We start from the raw sequence: 25,386 nt of genomic DNA, 5'->3' as shown, positions 1-25,386 counted from the left end.
TAAGTAAATAAAGGCTATTCTGCTTCCTGCCACTAGATGGCACCAACAGCTTACAATCTCAACATTGCTGAGACCTAACCAGATTCTTAAAGGGATACTCCACTCCGGAGCTGTCCTATCAGATACCTCGGCCAAAAGTCACAGCTAGGACAGTGTAGACCAGATGCGTCAAAGCAAACCCTCAGCTGTGAGAAGTATTAGGAATTCCTCATCTTGAACACGGTCTAGTAGAAAGCTGTAGAAGATTTCGATGATATAATGTGGTGTCGCACTGATCGCCCCCCCGCTCTCCACCCTCCGCGGGCACTCACCTGACAATTAACGTAGCACAAAAAATATAGGGCAATGCTGGGTAGTACTATTGAATAAACCACATTTGGCCAGCAGGCCAAACTACCACATACACGACAGAATAGTTATAAAAATATATAAATTTTATTTAGAAAAGTACATAAATAATAATAATAGATTGGAGGTAAACAATGCATCAGCTATAGATGCAATGACATACAACTAGGCTTTCATAAGGAAATATGCTTTACATTTATAGTCAATACAATATTCAGTGAAAAGAGTTCCTCACCACATAAGAATGGGCATCATTAGCTATATACAGATGGATGAAGATCCAAATCATTAGCACTTCTTACTAGAGGGCCAATACATTTATATTTGATATTGTAGACAAAAGAAAACATATGAGCAACATTGAGCTTTTACCTGTAAGTATGTCATGCATCAGAACGCGCCCCTGATGCATGACATACTTACAGGTAAAAGCTCAATGTTGCTCATATGTTTTCTTTTGTCTACAATATCAAATATAAATGTATTGGCCCTCTAGTAAGAAGTGCTAATGATTTGGATCTTCATCCATCTGTATGTAGCTAATGATGCCCATTCTTATGTGGTGAGGAACTCTTTTCACTGAATATTGTATTGACTATAAATGCAAAGCATATTTCCTTATGAAAGCCTAGTTGTATGTCATTGCATCCATAGCTGATGCATTGTTTACCTCCAATCTATTATTATTATTTATGTACTTTTCTAAATAAAATTTATATATTTTTATAACTCACCTGACAATGTTGGGATGAGACAGTTTCTGCAGGAGAGAGATTTCTCGGACAATCCCCTCCTCATCCACTTCGTTTTTATAGATCTTCACCACCATGTTCTTGGAGCCGGTGCCGTGAGAAACCTGCAGCAGGAAGAGATGACATCATTATTCACCAATGACATGTCAACATGTACTATCCCTTTAAGAAGGACCCCACCTGCCAATAACTAAAGGCGACTGTAAGGGTAGCTGATGGTATGTGTGTATGGGCACTTAGAGGTGGTGAAAGGTGCACCTTAAGCTCTGCTAACTCTTTACATCATTCAATAGCTGCCTCTCCCCTGATTCCAGCGCAGTTGGAATTTTTTCTGTAGCCTGCACCATTCCTGAGCAATCGCTGCTGTTAGTTTCAGCACAGTTGGGCTGTGTACTCTAGTGGGCGGGTCATAGACTACCTGCCCCAGCCAAGGACCGCCCACCGATCAGTGAGAGCCTAATGTAACCTATTAAGTGCTGAGACTAACAACAATGATTGCTCAGGAACAGTGAGGGCTAGAGAAAAAATTCCAACTGCTCCAGAATCAGCCGAGGGGGCACATTGAAGAGTTGCAGTTGGTGGAAGAGATGACAGGTCCTTTAACAGAGGTACATTTACCTGTCAGGAATTCAGAAAAGTTGGGTGGCAGTCAAATAATCACTCAGCTTTCCCAGAAATAGAAGTCACTGTACTGTGCATTGTTGGCGCTCATTAATAATGCAGACTCTGTTCTTGGTTGAATGAGGGCCAACCAAAATATCACACAAGGATGGACTGAGAGTGACTCGAAACTGTCCATGTCACAGACTCACTGCTCTGGCCCATCCTTCATGCTTTACACTGCAGCATTTTCCCATCCTTATACAAATTTGTTTTTAAGTGTTACCCTTTGCAGTAAGGAAAAAAAAAAAAAAAATACTGTTGCTGGAGCCCATCAGTAAGCAGACTAGCTACTGCGGACAGATCTTACAGGGATTCATGTTCATACTGGTTACTGTTACCTAGCATAGCCCAGTTTATTAACATACTAGTATTATCTAGGGTGTATAACAGTAAAGTACTACACGTATGTAACAAAGATCAGGCAACAGCAGCTTGTTGATGGTTTCCATTGTGCAAAAGGATTTGGACAACTCAGGAAGGAAACTGAGAAATAATTGAAATGTTTTATAAATAGGTAACAGACTACCTACTGTAATAGCAGATGAGTAACTACTGGCTAATGTCATGCTACTTGCTGATGGTTTCTACCTACTGTAATAGCAGATGAGTAACTACTGGCTAATGTCATGCTACCTGCTGATGGTTTCTACCTACTGTAATACCAGATGAGTAACTACTGGCTAATGTCATGCTACTTGCTGATGGTTTCTACCTACTGTAATAGCAGATGAGTAACTACTGGCTAATGTCATGCTACTTGCTGATGGTTTCTACCTACTGTAATAGCAGATGAGTAACTACTGGCTAATGTCATGCTACCTGCTGATGGTTTCTACCTACTGTAATACCAGATGAGTAACTACTGGCTAATGTCATGCTACCTGCTGATGGTTTCTACCTACTGTAATAGCAGATGAGTAACTACTGGCTAATGTCATGCTACTTGCTGATGGTTTCTACCTACTGTAATAGCAGATGAGTAACTACTGGCTAATGTCATGCTACTTGCTGATGGTTTCTACCTACTGTAATACCAGATGAGTAACTACTGGCTAATGTCATGCTACTTGCTGATGGTTTCTACCTACTGTAATACCAGATGAGTAACTATTGGCTAATGTCATGCTACTTGCTGATGGTTTCTACCTACTGTAATACCAGATGAGTAACTACTGGCTAATATCATGCTACTTGCTGATGGTTTCTACCTACTGTAATAGCAGATGAGTGACTACTGGCTAATATCATGCTACTTGCTGATGGTTTCTACCTACTGTAATAGCAGATGAGTGACTACTGGCTAATGTCATGCTACTTGCTGATGGTTTCTACCTACTGTAATAGCAGATGAGTAACTACTGGCTAATGTCATGCTACCTGCTGATGGTTTCTACCTACTGTAATACCAGATGAGTAACTACTGGCTAATGTCATGCTACTTGCTGATGGTTTCTACCTACTGTAATACCAGATGAGTAACTACTGGCTAATGTCATGCTACTTGCTGATGGTTTCTACCTACTGTAATACCAGATGAGTAACTATTGGCTAATGTCATGCTACTTGCTGATGGTTTCTACCAACTGTAATACCAGATGAGTAACTACTGGCTAATGTCATGCTACTTGCTGATGGTTTCTACCTACTGTAATACCAGATGAGTAACTACTGGCTAATGGCATGCTACTTGCTGATGGTTTCTACCAACTGTAATACCAGATGAGTAACTACTGGCTAATGTCATGCTACTTGCTGATGGTTTCTACCTACTGTAATACCAGATGAGTAACTACTGGCTAATGTCATGCTACTTGCTGATGGTTTCTACCTACTGTAATACCAGATGAGTAACTACTGGCTAATATGCTACTTGCTGATGGTTTCTACCTACTGTAATACCAGATGAGTAACTATTGGCTAATGTCATGCTACTTGCTGATGGTTTCTACCAACTGTAATACCAGATGAGTAACTACTGGCTAATGTCATGCTACTTGCTGATGGTTTCTACCTACTGTAATACCAGATGAGTAACTACTGGCTAATGGCATGCTACTTGCTGATGGTTTCTACCAACTGTAATACCAGATGAGTAACTACTGGCTAATGTCATGCTACTTGCTGATGGTTTCTACCTACTGTAATACCAGATGAGTAACTACTGGCTAATGTCATGCTACTTGCTGATGGTTTCTACCTACTGTAATAGCAGATGAGTGACTACTGGCTAATATCATGCTACTTGCTGATGGTTTCTACCTACTGTAATAGCAGATGAGTAACTACTGGCTAATGTCATGCTACTTGCTGATGGTTTCTACCTACTGTAATACCAGATGAGTAACTACTGGCTAATGTCATGCTACTTGCTGATGGTTTCTACCTACTGTAATACCAGATGAGTAACTATTGGCTAATGTCATGCTACTTGCTGATGGTTTCTACCTACTGTAATACCAGATGAGTAACTACTGGCTAATGTCATGCTACCTGCTGATGGTTTCTACCTACTGTAATAGCAGATGAGTAACTACTGGCTAATGTCATGCTACTTGCTGATGGTTTCTACCTACTGTAATACCAGATGAGTAACTACTGGCTAATGTCATTCTGTTTGCTGACTGTTTCTACTTACTATAATACCAGGCCAATAAGTACTGGCAAAAGTCATGCTGCTTGCTGATGGTTTCTACAAGGATACCAAAGAATCCCTATAAAATCTACTAGGGGCCCTTTAAGAGTTACAGTTCTCACATCACTTGTTATACAGCATCACATAGGCTGCTTTTAACCAATAAACAGCGCCACACTTGTCTACAGGCTGAGTTTGGTATTGCAGCTCAGTCCTATTCACTGCAATGGTGCTGAGGTGTAATACCATAAACAACCTGTGTACAGGTGTAGCGCTGTTGCATGGAGAAGGCAGTCATGTTTGTAATCTTGGACAAGCCCTATAAATGCAGCACTCTATGTAACAGGGTGAGCGGCTCTGGCACATTGTGCTCCGCAGTGACACAGGCAGGATGTGGCGGAGGAGGGGGACGCGGCCGGCTCAGGAAGAACACGCTGTCCCGTCATTAGGGGCAACCTGACAAGTGGCGCGTTTCCTGCCTCTGAGGACACACAGTCACACATTCCCTAGATTGCCATCTATAGAGGACAGGGTCAGTATTAGGACGGTATCTGTTCCTGGGAAAGCTGGGTTACAGCAATGCAAGAGCCATTATCTCTCCCACAGCAGCGCCTAACTTACTAACACTGTACGTTCCAGGTTATCTATACAGGAGACAACCAATATGGCTGCCATTACAACCTGCAGCGGTGGTCACCCAGCTTTCCTAAGCTCCAGGAAGGACGACCGCCACTTCTGTTTTAGATTACACTGAATGGCATGATGATCTCGTTATGTCGCCTCTAATCTACTGTTTGTGTCAGTCCTCACTGCTGTCCCCGCATTATATTCATAATTACATCTATGAGAAAAGTTGTTTTAATTTTTGCTCCATAAAATCGCCTTTGTACTAGAAGGTGAATGGTGACAGCGGGGCCTCAGGGGGGCGACACAGAACCCCGTCTAATGTTATCTGTACGGTGTGAGCGGGGGCCAGGGCGAGTAATGTACCGCACAACCGCGACACCGCCATATCAGATAAAGGGAAACTCCACCCAAAACACCAAGAAGAGTAGAAAATCACAAGTGGTGTATCTAATCCTCCATCGCTCACCACCATAATGTTCTCCATAACCTACATGGCAGAGAGGGGGCGCCATGGCAAAACTGAGGCTCTAATGGTAGCCATATGGCTTGTCACCCAGCTTTCCCAGAAACAGATGAGTGTTAGAGCCTCTTACGGGCAGCAAGTTTTGGCGACTACAACGCCATCACACAGACCGACCCACTATGCCCGGCTTGTATTACAACCTTTACACCCCGAACAGAGAACACGACCCTGCGGGCGGCACGGCCTGAAAGAACAGGAGGCCATTAATATTTCAGTAGCGGCAGATCTCCTCTTACTGGTCACATGTCACCGTACACCGCACTCGTAATGTGAACGCCGCCCTGAAGCACCCGCACCGCTGCGGGCACAGATCAATTATTAAAGGGCAAACACACCAAGGAAAACAAAGGAGAAGTCAATCACAAAACTTCCTGATAACTGCTATACCTGGGTGACAAACATGGCCGCCACCACAACTCCACATGAATCACGGGGGTCACTTACTTTATACACTTTAGAGAAGAATCCGCTTCCTATTGGCTCAGCGCTGAAACTCTCCCAAAATTCCAACTTCCTGACCGCCGTGCGCAACTTCTGCCACCGGTCCTCCTGGTAGTAAGTATCCGAGCACTCGCCATAATACGGGCCGGGGCTGGCGGGCTCCGGAGAGAAGAGCCCCGACTCACACATGGTGGGGACCGCCACTGAAAGACAACCACAAGACATATAATGTGACCGCTATAAGACAAGGCATGAGGGGTTAAACTCCTAATAGGTCTGCAAGTGTCTCCCCCTATCTGCAGAAGGGAACACACAGGAAAAACCAATATCATCTAATGGGGGCAGTATTATAGTAGTTATATTCTTGTACATAGGAGCAGTATTATAGTAGTTATATTCTTGTACATAGGAGTAGTATTATAGTAGTTATATTCTTGTACATAGGAGTAGTATTATAGTAGTTATATTCTTGTACATAGGAGGTAGTATTATAGTAGTTATATACTTGTACATAGGAGTAGTATTATAGTAGTTATATTCTTGTACATAGGAGTAGTATTATAGTAGTTATATTCTTGTACATAGGAGTAGTATTATAGTAGTTATATTCTTGTACATAGGAGTAGTATTATAGTAGTTATATTCTTGTACATAGGAGCAGTATTATAGTAGTTATATTCTTGTACATAGGAGTAGTATTATAGTAGTTATATTCTTGTACATAGGAGTAGTATTATAGTAGTTATATTCTTGTACATAGGAGCAGTATTATAGTAGTTATATTCTTGTACATAGGAGTAGTATTATAGTAGTTATATTCTTGTACATAGGAGTAGTATTATAGTAGTTATATTCTTGTACATAGGAGGTAGTAATATAGTAGTTATATTCTTGTACATAGGAGGTAGTATTATAGTAGTTATATTCTTGTACATAGGAGGTAGTATTATAGTAGTTATATTCTTGTACATAGGAGGTAGTATTATAGTAGTTATATTCTTGTACATAGGAGTAGTATTATAGTAGTTATATTCTTGTACATAGGAGGTAGTAATATAGTGGTTATATTCTTGTACATAGGAGGTAGTATTATAGTAGTTATATTCTTGTACATAGGAGGTAGTATTATAGTAGTTATATTCTTGTACATAGGAGTAGTATTATAGTAGTTATATTCTTGTACATAGGAGGTAGTATTATAGTAGTTATATTCTTGTACATAGGAGTAGTATTATAGTAGTTATATTCTTGTACATAGGAGCAGTATTATAGTAGTTATATTCTTGTACATAGGAGTAGTATTATAGTAGTTATATTCTTGTACATAGGAGTAGTATTATAGTAGTTATATTCTTGTACATAGGAGGTAGTATTATAGTAGTTATATTCTTGTACATAGGAGTAGTATTATAGTAGTTATATTCTTGTACATAGGAGGTAGTAATATAGTAGTTATATTCTTGTACATAGGAGGTAGTATTATAGTAGTTATATTCTTGTACATAGGAGGTAGTATTATAGTAGTTATATTCTTGTACATAGGAGTAGTATTATAGTAGTTATATTCTTGTACATAGGAGTAGTATTATAGTAGTTATATTCTTGTACATAGGAGGGAGTATTATAGTAGTTATATTCTTGTACATAGGAGTAGTATTATAGTAGTTATATTCTTGTACATAGGAGTAGTATTATAGTAGTTATATTCTTGTACATAGGAGGTAGTATTATAGTAGTTATATTCTTGTACATAGGAGTAGTATTATAGTAGTTATATTCTTGTACATAGGAGCAGTATTATAGTAGGTATATTCTTGTACATAGGAGCAGTATTATAGTAGTTATAATCTTGTACATAGGAGTAGTATTATAGTAGTTATATTCTTATACATAGGAGTAGTATTATAGTAGTTATATTCTTGTACATAGGAGCAGTATTATAGTAGGTATATTCTTGTACATAGGAGTAGTATTATAGTAGTTATATTCTTGTACATAGGAGGTAGTATTATAGTAGTTATATTCTTGTACATAGGAGCAGTATTATAGTAGTTATATTCTAGTATATAGGAGCAGTATTATAGTAGGTATATTCTTGTACATAGGAGCAGTATTATAGTAGGTATATTCTTGTACATAGGAGCAGTGCTTGTAACACTTTGGACCCCTCCTCTTTGCAGCTCATATACTATACAGTAGTCAGCAGGGGGCAGCACTGAGCACAGGAGTATATTTGCACTCCACCCTTATACATGCTGGCGCAGCCGTGTAGTGGCTGAGATGTTGTATACGGTTCTGCCTGGTGACGATACTATGTTGGCGGTTGTATAATAGAAGGATTAGATCTCTGATGGCAGGATGTGATATGAGGAGACGCTTTCACAATATTCTGAGACATTTTACAGATCAGAATCTTCTTCATTCTATAAATTATTAGTCACATAAATTGTTTCTCATCAACAGAAAAAATCTCTTTCAGCTTTTTGTTGTCCCGTCCGTATCTAGGAAAGCTGGATGAAATCCAACACAACCTCCTTTTCACTTCCCACACCCAACTTTCTCAAACATGTACACATCTCCTCAGTAAAGCATCTTGTATTGCAGATAGAATTGCTCGGGGTCTCAGAAAGTTGGGTGCTACAGCCCTGTCACCCCTTCTGCTGTCATCCAGCTTTCCTAGAGTCCTGCATAGCAGCTCCTGTTATACATTCTGTGCAAAATCTCTTTGTAAGGCCGGGGTTGTAAGAAAGCTGGGTGGCCCCGGTCTGAGCAGTCCTGGCAGCCATATTGTTTGTAAGAATGGATTACTAGAAGTCATTGCCCAGCTGTGGCCGCCATCAATACCGTCCTTGTTCCTACAGAGCGGCAGCGCGCTGGCCGTAGCCTTGTTACCAGGGCGGCCGTGTCATTGTCCAGAGGCATTCGCCGCCCCCTCCCCCCTCCAGGGCCAAAAACAAGACTCGCACAAAAGTTCTGCGACATCTGCAAAGCGTTGCTGATCCCCTTACACAATTGGACGCTGCGGAATTCCATTATCGGCCATGTTGGCAGCCGCTGCTCTTGGCATAGACACATCGGGGGTCCGACTGATGCCAGGGAGCCGTGCCAGCAAAAAGTTCAATAGTGACGGCGAGGGAGGGGACGCCATGGTCGCTGTTGACAGACCTATGGAAATACCCCAACTCAATGCGGGGATGATGCAAGTCGTTGCACCTGGTGATTCCCTGGAAACTGCACAACCTTTTCAGTTTCCCAGCAGGGGGCGACAAAATATTACACAAGACCAATGATATCACTACAAGAACCACCGCAGTCTGTCACCTTAATGTCAGCAGGGCGGCGCCACAGAGCAGGGTAGAACATGATGCGGGTTCTGCACATGTGACAGTGTGGCAGACTTGTGGCGTCCCCAGTATCACTCACTTTACAACATTGCTGCAAAGATAATAAAGCATTACCTTAAACCTAATGCAAATATATTTATAGTAATGGAGGCTGCAAGGGGCCCGGACAGGAAGGCCCCACTCCCTTAAAGGGACACTAAACCCTAAAATCTGATCAACTCCAAACACATCCTTGCGTCAGCTCAGAAAATGTTTGTTGTCATCAAAGATTTACAAGTTATTAAATTCTTAATAGGATTAGAGGAAATCTCCGCTTTAGAGTCGCCACAGCGCTACGGAATCCTCTTAGGGTCAAAAGGTTATTATATCTTGATTGGAATCTCTTGGATAAATGGCGCCGCCTGCTGGATCAGGATTGGAAATTTCCTAGAGTGTCAATTAGCGCAGGCAATTAGCGCAGATAATTACAGAAGGTCTGAGCCGGCAGAGCAGCACAGGCTTACAGTGACTGGGATTAGTCAGCAGGTCGGGACGGTCACAGGCCACTCGTCACAGGATTATACGCCTTCTTCAGGAGCCTGGCAATGCAGACAGAACACTGACTAATGCGCTGACACTGTCCATAACAACCAATCAGAAGCCGCCCATCGGTAATGCCATGAGTAGCGCCACCTAAATGTCAAATGCAGTATTACATGTCAATGACCATCTGTGTAGTCAAAGATTACTTGAATCCTGGACACCAGTTCTCCATCCTGCCACATGGCGGCGGTACTGGGGGGTCCCTATATGCCCTTAGTTGGGGCGGGAGGGGACCCATGAAAAATGTAAATAATGTGTCACACCTATTACGGTACATATGACAGAGCTAAAATAAAATTCAAGGGATGAGGTCACGTAGTGGCGGTGTAATATCCTTATTTATACAGAAACATATTGGGTGTGAACATGTGATAGTTATTAATGCTGAGCCGAGCGTGCGCCACACGCGTCACTATGTCACTGGATCCAGCACAAACCATAGATAAGACTCTGATAATAAAAGCAAGCAAAGAACTCATGTACCATGACTAAGGAACAAGCAAGGACACGAAGAAGGATATTAATACACCGATCAATAGATATACACCAGCAGAGAGTTATGTACAAGGAGGAAAACACCCAAAATATAACACTGCCAACCGAGATACAGAACTACTATAATACTGCCCTAGATGTACGACAATAGAACTACTATAATACTACTCCTATGTACAAGAATATAACTACTATAAGACTACTCCTATGTACAAGAATATAACTACTATAAGACTACTCCTATGTACAAGAATATAACTGCTATAATACTACCCCTATATACAAGAATATAACTACTATAATACTACCTCCTATGTACAAGAATATAACTGCTATAATACTACCCCTATATACAAGAATATAACTACTATAATGCTGCTCCTATGTACAAGAATATAACTACTATAATACTACCTCCTATGTACAAGAATATAACTACTATAATACTACTCCTATGTACAAGAATATAACTACTATAAGACTACCTCCTATGTACAAGAATATAACTACTATAATACTGCTCCTATGTACAAGAATATAACTGCTATAATACTACCCCCATATACAAGAATATAACTACTATAATACTGCTCCTATGTACAAGAATATAACTACTATATTACTACCTCCTATGTACAAGAATATAACTACTATAATACTGCTCCTATGTACAAGAATATAACTACTATAATACTACCTCCTATGTACAAGAATATAACTGCTATAATACTACTCCTATGTACAAGAATATAACTACTATAATACTGCTCCTATGTACAAGAATATAACTACTATAATACTACTCCTATGTACAAGAATATAACTACTATAATACTGCTCCTATGTACAAGAATATAACTACTATAATACTGCTCCTATGTACAAGAATATAACTACTATAATACTGCTCCTATGTACAAGAATATAACTACTATAATACTGCTCCTATGTACAAGAATATAACTACTATAATACTGCTCCTATGTACAAGAATATAACTACTATAATACTGCTCCTATGTACAAGAATATAACTACTATAATACTGCTCCTATGTACAAGAATATAACTACTATAATACTACCTCCTATGTACAAGAATATAACTACTATAATACTGCTCCTATGTACAAGAATATAACTACTATAATACTACTCCTATGTACAAGACTATAACTACTATAATACTGCCTCCTATGTACAAGAATATATCTACTATAATACTACCTCCTATGTACAAGAATATAACTACTATAATACTACCTCCTATGTACAAGAATATAACTACTATAATACTGCTCCTATATACAAGAATATAACTACTATAATACTACCTCCTATGTACAAGAATATAACTACTATAATACTACCTCCTATGTACAAGAATATAACTACTATAATACTGCTCCTATGTACAAGAATATAACTACTATAATACTGCTCCTATGTACAAGAATATAACTACTATAATACTACCTCCTATGTACAAGAATATAACTACTATAATACTACTCCTATGTACAAGAATATAACTACTATAATACTACCCCTATATACAAGAATATAACTACTATAATACTACTCCTATGTACAAGAATATAACTACTATAATACTACCTCCTATGTACAAGAATATAACTACTATAATACTACTCCTATGTACAAGAATATAACTACTATAATACTACCCCTATATACAAGAATATAACTGCTATAATACTACTCCTATGTACAAGAATATAACTACTATAATACTACCCCTATATACAAGAATATAACTACTATAATACTGCTCCTATGTACAAGAATATAACTACTATAATACTACCTCCTATGTACAAGAATATAACTACTATAATACTACTCCTATGTACAAGAATATAACTACTATAAGACTACCTCCTATGTACAAGAATATAACTACTATAATACTGCTCCTATGTACAAGAATATAACTGCTATAATACTACCCCCATATACAAGAATATAACTACTATAATACTGCTCCTATGTACAAGAATATAACTACTATAATACTGCTCCTATGTACAAGAATATAACTACTATAATACTGCTCCTATGTACAAGAATATAACTACTATAATACTACCTCCTATGTACAGGAATATAACTACTATAATACTGCTCCTATGTACAAGAATATAACTACTATAATACTACTCCTATGTACAAGAATATAACTACTATAAGACTACCTCCTATGTACAAGAATATAACTACTATAATACTGCTCCTATGTACAAGAATATAACTACTATAATACTACCTCCTATGTACAAGAATATAACTACTATAATACTACCTCCTATGTACAAGAATATAACTACTATAATACTACCTCCTATGTACAATAATATAACTACTATAATACTACTGCTATATACAAGAATATAACTACTATAATACTACCTCCTATGTACAATAATATAACTACTATAATACTACTGCTATATACAAGAATATAACTACTATAATACTGCTCCTATGTACAAGAATATAACTACTATAATACTGCTCCTATGTACAAGGATATAACTACTATAATACTACTCCTATGTACAAGAATATAACTACTATAATACTACTCCTATGTACAAGAATATAACTACTATAATACTGCACCTATGTACAAGAATATAACTACTATAATACTGCTCCTATGTACAAGAATATAACTACTATAATACTACCTCCTATGTACAAGAATATAACTACTATAATACCGCTCCTATGTACAAGAATATAACTACTATAATACCGCTCCTATGTACAAGAATATAACTACTATAATACTGCACCTATGTACAAGAATATAACTACTATAATACTGCTCCTATGTACAAAAATATAACTACTATAATACTGCTCCTATGTACAAGAATATAACTACTATAATACTGCTCCTATGTACAAGAATATAACTACTATAATACTACCTCCGATGTACAAGAATATAACTACTATAATACTGCTCCTATGTACAAGACTATAACTACTATAATACTGCCTCCTATGTACAAGAATATATCTACTATAATACTACCTCCTATGTACAAGAATATAACTACTATAATACTACCTCCTATGTACAAGAATATAACTACTATAATACTGCTCCTATATACAAGAATATAACTACTATAATACTACCTCCTATGTACAAGAATATAACTACTATAATACTACCTCCTATGTACAAGAATATAACTACTATAATACTGCTCCTATGTACAAGAATATAACTACTATAATACTGCTCCTATGTACAAGAATATAACTACTATAATACTACCTACTATGTACAAGAATATAACTGCTATAATACTACTCCTATGTACAAGAATATAACTACTATAATACTACCCCTATGTACAAGAATATAACTACTATAATACTGCTCCTATGTACAAGAATATAACTACTATAATACTACCTCCTATGTACAAGAATATAACTACTATAATACTACTCCTATGTACAAGAATATAACTACTATAAGACTACCTCCTATGTACAAGAATATAACTACTATAATACTACCTCCTATGTACAAGAATATAACTACTATAATACTGCTCCTATGTACAAGACTATAACTACTATAATACTGCCTCCTATGTACAAGAATATAACTACTATAATACTACCTCCTATGTACAATAATATAACTACTATAATACTGCTCCTATGTACAAGACTATAACTACTATAATACTGCTCCTATGTACAAGAATATAACTACTATAATACTGCTCCTATGTACAAGGATATAACTACTATAATACTACTCCTATGTACAAGAATATAACTACTATAATACTACTCCTATGTACAAGAATATAACTACTATAATACTGCACCTATGTACAAGAATATAACTACTATAATACTGCTCCTATGTACAAGAATATAACTACTATAATACTACCTCCTATGTACAAGAATATAACTACTATAATACCGCTCCTATGTACAAGAATATAACTACTATAATACCGCTCCTATGTACAAGAATATAACTACTATAATACTGCACCTATGTACAAGAATATAACTACTATAATACTGCTCCTATGTACAAGAATATAACTACTATAATACTGCTCCTATGTACAAGAATATAACTACTATAATACTGCTCCTATGTACAAGAATATAACTACTATAATACTACCTCCTATGTACAAGAATATAACTACTATAATACTGCTCCTATGTACAAGAATATAACTACTATAATACTACTCCTATGTACAAGACTATAACTACTATAATACTGCCTCCTATGTACAAGAATATATCTACTATAATACTACCTCCTATGTACAAGAATATAACTACTATAATACTACCTCCTATGTACAAGAATATAACTACTATAATACTGCTCCTATATACAAGAATATAACTACTATAATACTACCTCCTATGTACAAGAATATAACTACTATAATACTACCTCCTATGTACAAGAATATAACTACTATAATACTGCTCCTATGTACAAGAATATAACTACTATAATACTGCTCCTATGTACAAGAATATAACTACTATAATACTACCTCCTATGTACAAGAATATAACTACTATAATACTGCTCCTATGTACAAGAATATAACTACTATAATACTACTCCTATGTACAAGACTATAACTACTATAATACTGCCTCCTATGTACAAGAATATATCTACTATAATACTACCTCCTATGTACAAGAATATAACTACTATAATACTACCTCCTATGTACAAGAATATAACTACTATAATACTGCTCCTATATACAAGAATATAACTACTATAATACTACCTCCTATGTACAAGAATATAACTACTATAATACTACCTCCTATGTACAAGAATATAACTACTATAATACTGCTCCTATGTACAAGAATATAACTACTATAATACTGCTCCTATGTACAAGAATATAACTACTATAATACTACCTCCTATGTACAAGAATATAACTGCTATAATACTACTCCTATGTACAAGAATATAACTACTATAATACTACCCCTATATACAAGAATATAACTACTATAATACTGCTCCTATGTACAAGAATATAACTACTATAATACTGCTCCTATGTACAAGAATATAACTACTATAATACTACCTCCTATGTACAAGAATATAACTACTATAATACTGCTCCTATGTACAAGAATATAACTACTATAATACTACTCCTATGTACAAGACTATAACACTGCCTCCTATGTACAAGAATATAACTACTATAATACTGCTCCTATGTACAAGAATATAACTACTATAATACTGCTCCTATGTACAAGAATATAACTACTATAATACTGCTCCTATGTACAAGAATATAACTACTATAATACTGCTCCTATGTACAAGAATATAACTACTATAATACTACCTCCTATGTACAAGAATATAACTACTATAATACTGCTCCTATGTACAAGAATATAACTACTATAATACTGCTCCTATGTACAAGAATATAACTACTATAATACTGCTCCTATGTACAAGAATATAACTACTATAATACTGCTCCTATGTACAAGAATATAACTACTATAATACTGCTCCTATGTACAAGAATATAACTACTATAATACTACCTCCTGTGTACAAGAATATAACTACTATAATACTGCTCCTATATACAAGAATATAACTACTATAATACTACTCCTATGTACAAGACTATAACTACTATAATACTGCCTCCTATGTACAAGAATATATCTACTATAATACTACCTCCTATGTACAAGAATATAACTACTATAATACTACCTCCTATGTACAAGAATATAACTACTATAATACTACTCCTATGTACAAGACTATAACTACTATAATACTACCTCCTATGTACAAGAATATAACTACTATAATACTACCTCATATGTACAAGAATATAACTACTATAATACTACTCCTATGTACAAGAATATATCTACTATAATACTACCTCCTATGTACAAGAATATAACTACTATAATACTACCTCCTATGTACAAGAATATAACTACTATAATACTGCCTCCTATGTACAAGAATATAACTGCTATAATACTACCTCATATGTACAAGAATATAACTACTATAATACTGCCTCCTATGTACAAGAATATATCTACTATAATACTACCTCCTATGTACAAGAATATAACTACTATAATACTACCTCCTATGTACAAGAATATAACTGCTATAATACTACTGATATGTACACACAGTTGAGGTTGTCACCCAGTTTTCCTGATCATGTGATTCCCGGCCTTTCATCTGTTATGATTGTATTGGCATCTATGAGAGACAACTTAGGTAGGAACCATTGTAAGGCGCCATCTTTCCTGGCTGTCACCCAGCTTTCCTGGGCGCAGTATATCTTGGGCAGGCTTCCAGTGCAGCGATTAATGATTTTTATGGGGCTTTTTGTGCCATCTTTGATGCCGCCCTCGGGGTTCGATGTGATTTATGCCATGTACATATTAGCAGAACTGACACACCCAGATAATTAAAAAATGCCATTCGGCAGGAAAATCCTTTATTTGTCGATTTCACACTCCAGTCACTTCCAAAGCTGCACTCACAATTCCACTGGCCATTCCTGGAGATTAATTTGCACTTGCTCATCTGCTGCAACAGAAATATTTGGAGCGCAGATTTGGATGTGACAGGAGTAGACGACACCTTTTAAGTCAATGTCACTAAAACACAAGCTGAGAGATCTGCAGATCTATGTCATGCTGCTTATATGGAATTTTATAATGTAAAAGGAACTTTTGCCAACTCCAACTCTTCACATCCTCCATTAGCTGGCTCTCCACTGATTCCGGCGCAGTCAGAATTTTTCCTCTAGCCCCCACCATTCTGAAGCAATCAGTGCTGATATAACCGACACTCTTATACTCTCTGTCACCAGGTGGGCGGTCCTTGGCTGGAGCAGTTAGTCTGGCACCGCCCACCTGACAATAGACAGCCTATTAGCTGATTGCTCATGAACGGTGCGGGCTCGAGAAAAAATTCCAACTGCAGCAGAATCAGCGGAGGGGCGGCTACCGGAGGATGGAAAAAGATGGAGCTGGTGAACGGTCCCTTTAAGGAGGGCTCTTTAGTATTTATAGCCACAGTCCCTGCAATTTTGCCTTGCAGAATGTAGTAATGGAGATTGTTAAAGAATTACCTGTTACTTATAAGAAACTGGAGAGCGGAAGGGGTTAAATTCTCACAGATAAGATTTTTCTATTAAATAATGAATCACAGTGAGTTGCGGCGCCTCGCAGTGATCAGCCAGCATGCCTACATCTCCTGCAATGTGCAATAGCAGACACGCGGCCCACAAGATCACCGACAGCTACCGCCCACTCAGACAGTGACTAGCTCCGCCCACTATCCACAGCGCCGACATTATTGTCAGGACCTTAAGGTAAGAGAACCGCACACCTTATACTACAGTACGGCTATTCATCTATTACTGCTGACAACCAGCCTGTATATATCATGTCTGAGAGGTTGTCACAGCCCCGCCTCCTGTTACTGACAACCAGGCTGTACATATGTCTGAGAGGTAGTCACAGCCCCGCCCCCTGTTACTGACAACCAGCCTGTATATATCATGTCTCAGAGGTTGTCAAAGCCCCACCTCCTATTACTGACAACCAGGCTGTATATATCATGTCTCAGAGGTTGTCAAAGCCCCGCCTCCTATTACTGACAACCAGCCTGTATATATCATGTCTGAGAGGTTGTCACAGCCCCGCCCCCTGTTACTGACAACCAGCTGTATATATCATATCTGAGAGGTTGTCACAGCCCCGCCCCCTGTTACTGACAACCAGCCTGTATATATCATGTCTGAGAGGTTGTCACAGCCCCGCCCCCTGTTACTGACAACCAGCTGTATATATCATGTCTGAGAGGTTGTCACAGCCCCGCCCCGTTACCGACAACCAGCCTGTATATATATCATATCTGCGAGGTTGTCACAGCCCCGCCTCCTTGTAGTTATACATAATGTATCCCCATCCTTTAAGACAAATTTGATGCCCTACAATCCTTTAAAAAATAAATATAAAAAAAAAATCAGGAATGGAAAGACAACTCCTGCGAGAGCCGTAACTGCGGCCATATTGGTTGTCACCCAACTTTTCCAAGAACAGATGAATAGTCATACATGAAGGGCATCTGTTATGTGGGTAACTCTCTCCCTGCTGGCAGCCGCCTCTTCACAAGTAGACGGGAAGTTGTTCTGTGCGGCGCTGACATCAGTCAGGTTACTGTCAGTGATGTCATCGGTGTAGACCTGACCCCGTCCAGGAAACCATCAGACACCAACGCGTCCGACAGCGCCCTCCCTGTACAAACGTGTCGCCTCCTGTGCCCGGGCTCAGCGCCATCCACGCCTCGATGGTGTGAGTGCCACAATCCTCACGTGTCGTAAATTACAGGTTGTCACAATGATAAATCAAAGGAAGAGAAGGAAGGGCTAAGACACAGATGACACACTCTCCGGGAAAGCTGGGTGAATAATCAGCAAGGCCTCCTCACACAGCTTTACCAGACTCCTAGACATACAGTGACACATCTCGGATGGTCTCATTGAAACGAAGGGAGGGGCGATTTCTGACATACAAACTGGGGTGCCAAACTCCCCCTTTTTTTACCTGCTCAGACCCCTGGAATCCTGTTGATAGCCGGGCTGGAGTGACCCGATCCCTCCCAGTCCGGACACCAGTGACTCCTATAATACTATTACATCAGGGATTCGTGCTTAAAGGAGTGGAGCTCCCCTTTAAGAGCAGCACTGCCCACGCCCCTTTACTATACTATACATTTAGTCCTAATTTTAGCCCCGGCCACAGGTCTCTTAGAGGTTCACTGAGGGTGAGGCCAGAAAAGTGACACAGGCCTAATGACAGGGTCTGGAATCCCCAAATAACAAGCTGCGCCGGCTGAGTAAGCGCTCCAGACCACACACGGCACATTAACCCCTGCAGACACAGACCGATCAAAAAAAAATTACAAAAAAACCCGACATTCCTGGATTAGTGAGATGTGACCTTTGATATCCATGAATCCCGCCCGCCGTGTACCGTGTGATCTGGCACTGCCTGGGGAAACGGCGACTGATGCATTACGAGAATGTCAGATGTCGCTGCGGACTCCGGACCAGGACAACGTGCGCAATATCTGCAGCTGCGCCATCTATGGCCCAATTCACATCTGTGTTGGGGTTTCCGTTCTGGAGTCTGCTGGGAGATTCCCCCGAACGTGAAGCCTTATCCGCATAAAAAAAATGGTTACCTTAGGAAACTCGCGGCCTCCATAGACTATAATGGGGTCTGTGTGGTTGCCGCACGAAAAATGCAGAAAGAAAAGTGCAGAGAGAAAAGTGCTGCTTGCAGAGGGGAGAGGAATCCACAAACGCAGATGTGAATAATGTCTAAGACTTTCTATCAGACTTTGTTACAATGTTCAGGGGATGGAATATTTGTGAATTCAGAGACTACGGCACGGACTGCACGGGCCACACGGTGATCGCAGCGTCCGCCCTGCGACTCTCACTAATGTCAGTCCGTGCAGTCACGCTGTGTCCTAAGAGATGCGGCGACTACAAATTCTTCACAAAAAGAGAACAAAGCACAAAAATAAACAAGACTGCACAATTATTCTGCAACTGGAAATTGCAGCAGCCTCAGGGTCACATCGCAACACCATTCACTTATATGGCAATATTGTATCCAGTCTAGGCAATGCTCTGTGAGCCCAGCAGTACACATCTCTTACTGTCCTGATAGTATTACATTGTATCCAGTCTAGGCAATGCTCTGTGAGCCCAGCAGTACACATCTCTTACTGTCCTGATAGTATTACATTGTATCCAGTCTAGGCAATGCTCTGTGAGCCCAGCAGTACACATCTCTTACTGTCCTGATAGTATTACATTGTATCCAGTCTAGGCAATGCTCTATGAGCCCAGCAGTACACATCTCTTACTGTCCTGATAGTATTACATTGTATCCAGTCTAGGCAATGCTCTATGAGCCCAGCAGTACATCTCTTACTGTCCTGATAGTATTACATTGTATCCAGTCTAGGCAATGCTCTGTGAGCCCAGCAGTACACATCTCTTACTGTCCTGATAGTATTACATTGTATCCAGTCTAGGCAATGCTCTGTGAGCCCAGCAGTACACATCTCTTACTGTCCTGATAGTATTACATTGTATCCAGTCTAGGCAATGCTCTGTGAGCCCAGCAGTTCATCTCTTACTGTCCTGATAGTATTACATTGTATCAAGTCTAGACAATGCTCTATGAGCCCAGCAGTACATCTCTTACTGTCCTGATAGTATTACATTGTATCAAGTCTAGACAATGCTCTATGAGCCCAGCAGTACACATCTCTTACTGTCCTGATAGTATTACATTGTATCCAGTCTAGGCAATGCTCTATGAGCCCAGCAGTACATCTCTTACTGTCCTGATAGTATTACATTGTATCCAGTCTAGGCAATGCTCTATGAGCCCAGCAGTACATCTCTTACTGTCCTGATAGTATTACATTGTATCCAGTCTAGGCAATGCTCTATGAGCCCAGCAGTACACATCTCTTACTGTCCTGATAGTATTACATTGTATCCAGTCTAGGCAATGCTCTATGAGCCCAGCAGTACATCTCTTACTGTCCTGATAGTATTACATTGTATCCAGTCTAGGCAATGCTCTATGAGCCCAGCAGTACACATCTCTTACTGTCCTGATAGTATTACATTGTATCCAGTCTAGGCAATGCTCTATGAGCCCAGCAGTACATCTCTTACTGTCCTGATAGTATTACATTGTATCCAGTCTAGGCAATGCTCTATGAGCCCAGCAGTACATCTCTTACTGTCCTGATAGTATTACATTGTATCCAGTCTAGGCAATGCTCTGAGTTTGTTACAATGTATCTAAATACACTTGGACTCCCTCAGTCACTGACAGCAGGCAGAGATCCCCCATAGTGATCCAGCCCCGGCGACCCCCATGTTATACCGCACAGGAGCCGCGGGTTACGCTTCTCATATGCAAGTTGGATTGCACAGTGTGAATGCTGCTGTATTAGTGACACAAATGGTGACACCCCCCCCCCCGTATAGCAGTAGTATATAGAAGTATATAGCAGTAATATATCAGTATATAGCAGTAATATAGCAGTAGTATAAAAGTATATAGCAGAAGCATACAGCAGTAGTATATCAGTATACAGCAGTAGTATGTAAGTATATATCAGTAGTATGTAAGTATATATCAGTAGTATGTAAGTATATATCAGTAGTATATAAGTATATAGCAGTAGTATATCAGTATACAGCAGTAGTATGTAAGTATACAGCAGTAGTATATCAGTATACAGCAGTAGTATATCAGTATACAGCAGTAGTATATCAGTATACAGCAGTAGTATATCAGTATACAGCAGTAGTATATCAGTATACAGCAGTAGTATGTAAGTATATATCAGTAGTATGTAAGTATATAGCAGTAGTATATAAGTATATAGCAGTAGTATATCAGTATACAGCAGTAGTATATCAGTATACAGCAGTAGTATATCAGTATATAGCAGTAGTATATCAGTATACAGCAGTAGTATATCAGTATACAGCAGTAGTATATCAGTATATAGCAGTAGTATGTAAGTATATATCAGTAGTACGTAAGTATATAGCAGTAGTATGTAAGTATATAGCAGTAGTATATCAGTATACAGCAGTAGTATATCAGTATACAGCAGTAGTATATCAGTATACAGCAGTAGTATATCAGTATACAGCAGTAGTATATCAGTATACAGCAGTAGTATATCAGTATATAGCAGTAGTATATCAGTATATAGCAGTAGTATATCAGTATATAGCAGTAGTATGTAAGCATATAGCAGTAGTATATCAGTATACAGCAGTAGTATATCAGTATATAGCAGCATACATTACACCAGCAGGATGGCAGATTATTCTACTCTGAAGATACAACCTTGAAATGTGAACTGAGACTTGCCAAGTGAATGATTTACCTCTATTTACTCGGCATTGCTCTCTAACCTGAGCAGAACTACAACTCCCAGCACCCACTGCCCCTACTAATCCTACAGAAGCCCCCCCACCCCCAGCACAACAAATACATCACTATAGATACATAGTAGCCAGCCGGGGGGAGATCACACCCCAGGGCACAAACACCAGGCTGGACTCGGACACTGCACCCCAAACTGGAGGACCCCCCTCCCCACAGAGAGCCCAGAGGGGGCGCAGCAGCCTGACACTGCGATACTCACTGGAGCCGGCACCGCGATCACACAGCTCTCATGTCCCGGCCACACTGCACTGCAAGCTGCCTGCTGCCACAGCGCCCCTACCGGCCACACCGCGGAGCTGTACTCACTACACAACGAGCAAGTCTAGCACCCCTACCGGCGGAACTGGAGAAAGCACTAATAACAGGTGTACACAATGTCTGCTGAGCTGTATCTAATCCTATCCTGTGTGATACTGCTGAGCTGTGTATCTAATCCTATCCTGTGTGATACTGTATACTGAGCTGTGTATCTAATCCTATCCTGTGTGATACTGTATACTGAGCTGTGTATCTAATCCTATCCTGTGTGATACTGTATACTGAGCTGTGTATCTAATCCTATCCTGTGTGATACTGTATACTGAGGTGTGTATCTAATCCTATCCTGTGTGATACTGTCCGCTGAGCTGTGTATCTAATCCTATCCTGTGTGATACTGTATACTGAGCTGTGTATCTAATCCTATCCTGTGTGATGCTGTATACTGAGCTGTGTATCTAATCCTATCCTGTGTGATACTGTATACTGAGCCGTGTATCTAATCCTATCCTGTGTGATACTGTATACTGAGCTGTGTATCTAATCCTATCCTGTGTGATACTATCTGCTGAGCTGTGTATCTAATCCTATCCTGTGTGATACAGTCTGCTGAGCTGTATCTAATCCTATCCTGTGTGATACTGTGTACTGAGCTGTGTATCTAATCCTATCCTGTGTGATACTGTCCGCTGAGCTGTGTATCTAATCCTATCCTGTGTGATACTGTATACTGAGCTGTGTATCTAATCCTATCCTGTGTGATACAGTCTGCTGAGCTGTATCTAATCCTATCCTGTGTGATACTGTGTACTGAGCTGTGTATCTAATCCTATGCTGTGTGATACTGTTTGCTGAGCTGTGTATCTAAGCCCACCCTGTGTGCTGCTCTATAACACATCAGATGCATTGTCTCTGTGTACAGATAGGAGGCGCCGCTGATCACACAGTCTATTACATGCACAGACAGATCCGCTCAGCCTCCCTCCTCTGGGTGATCCTTGCAGTTGTAGAGCGCCACATCCAGAGACGTCAGGGCGCCTGCTATGTGATATATAGCGCAGCTCAGGGCGCACTGCACACACATCCAGCACAGGGGAGGATGCTGGGAGTAGTAGTCCGCTCCCCATGGATTATGTATTCACTGTGTGGAGGGAAACCTCTCCATCCCTCTCCTGCAGGTCACTGTCACTATTAGCACAGGGATTAAAGGGACCCTCCGCCTCTAGATAATCCCAGAGCCATCTCCGGGGGGATTAACAGCCATGGAGCCCGCCTGTCAGTCCTCTATACAGGTGACACCCTAGCAGTCCTATATATAGAGAGAGATCCCACCTGTCCTCTATACAGAATACATCCCGGCGGTCCTATATATATAGGTGGTAGACCCCACCTGTCCTCTATATATCCCCTCCCCCAGTCCTGTATGTAGATTTCTATGGAGTGAAATTATTTTCTTCAGAAATGACTAAGAATCTCTGTGTGGGAGAATAAAAGAGGAAAATCGTGTAATAGAAAAGCCGGAGAGAAGGAAGAACAAATACAAGAGATACAGAGATATATATCACATGGATAGATAGATAGATAGATAGATAGATAGATAGATAGATAGATAGATAGATAGATAGATAGATAGATAGATAGATAGGAGATAGATAGATAGGAGATAGATAGATAGGAGATAGATAGATAGATAGGAGATAGATAGATAGATAGATAGATAGATAGATAGGAGATAGATAGGAGATAGATAGATAGATAGATAGATAGATAGATAGATAGATAGGAAATAGATAGATAGATAGATAGATAGATAGATAGATACATAGGAGATAGATAGATAGATAGATAGATAGATAGATAGATAGATAGATACATAGGAGATAGATAGATAGATAGATAGATAGATAGATAGATAGATACATAGGAGATAGATAGATAGATAGATAGATAGATAGATAGATAGATAGATACATAGGAGATAGATAGATAGATAGATAGATAGATAGATAGATAGATAGATAGATACCTTCTGGGCAGTGATGGGGTTAATCCCGCTCCCTTTACACTTTACACATTTCCATTCTATAGTGTTTCGTTTTTTTCTATGAATCTTCCAGGTGATTTGTCCTCAGATATCAGCCATCTCTCCAACTTATTGCTGTAACCCTCTGTGCTGCTGTGAAAAAGAATGATGTGCTCACCAGGTCATGTTATAGTCCAGCTGGTAGTAGAAGGATGTGATGATCCCCGTCCATGTACAGCGCAGTGTCAGGAAAAGAGTGGAATGTGGGATGATGCCGTGTGTGTACAGCGACAAGTGACAGAGGACAAAGATGTTATGTATGAGAGGAAGCCGAGAGCACCCCGAGCCCGAGCACATTCCTGACATAGCCCAGGCGGAGATGTGGAGGAACACGTGTCACCGGGGAGCATGTGCACAGTAATGGGGAATGTACCCCCAGTATCAGCCTGTCATTATCCTGTACCCCGAGTGTCAGCCTGTCATTATCCCGTACCCCCAGTATCAGCCTGTCATTATCCTGTACCCCGAGTGTCAGCCTGTCATTATCCTGCAC

General features: G+C 39.5%; 1 protein-coding gene across 2 annotated transcripts in view; it reads right to left on the bottom strand.

Moving 5' to 3' along the window:
- Positions 1-25,115, bottom strand: part of LOC142189056 (dual specificity testis-specific protein kinase 1-like) — a 30,903-nt gene extending 5,788 nt beyond the window's left edge. The window contains exons 1-3 of one of the 2 annotated variants that reach the window (XM_075262121.1): positions 25,012-25,115; positions 5,990-6,189; positions 1,083-1,204 (exon numbers count right to left, since the gene is read on the bottom strand). In XM_075262121.1, coding sequence (XP_075118222.1) covers positions 1,083-1,204; positions 5,990-6,175 — 308 coding nt within the window. In that variant the 5' untranslated portion in view covers positions 6,176-6,189; positions 25,012-25,115. Of the gene's footprint in view, positions 1-1,082; positions 1,205-5,989; positions 6,190-22,751; positions 22,820-25,011 lie in introns of those variants that run through there. The other variant, XM_075262120.1, reaches the window with a different exon arrangement.
- Positions 25,116-25,386: the final 271 nt, after the last annotated feature.

The sequence above is a fragment of the Leptodactylus fuscus genome, unplaced genomic scaffold, assembly GCF_031893055.1.
Source record: "Leptodactylus fuscus isolate aLepFus1 unplaced genomic scaffold, aLepFus1.hap2 HAP2_SCAFFOLD_983, whole genome shotgun sequence".
NCBI lineage: Eukaryota > Metazoa > Chordata > Amphibia > Anura > Leptodactylidae > Leptodactylus > Leptodactylus fuscus.
Note: the sequence above shows the minus strand (reverse complement) of the source record. Positions and strands in the feature narration are given on the sequence as shown.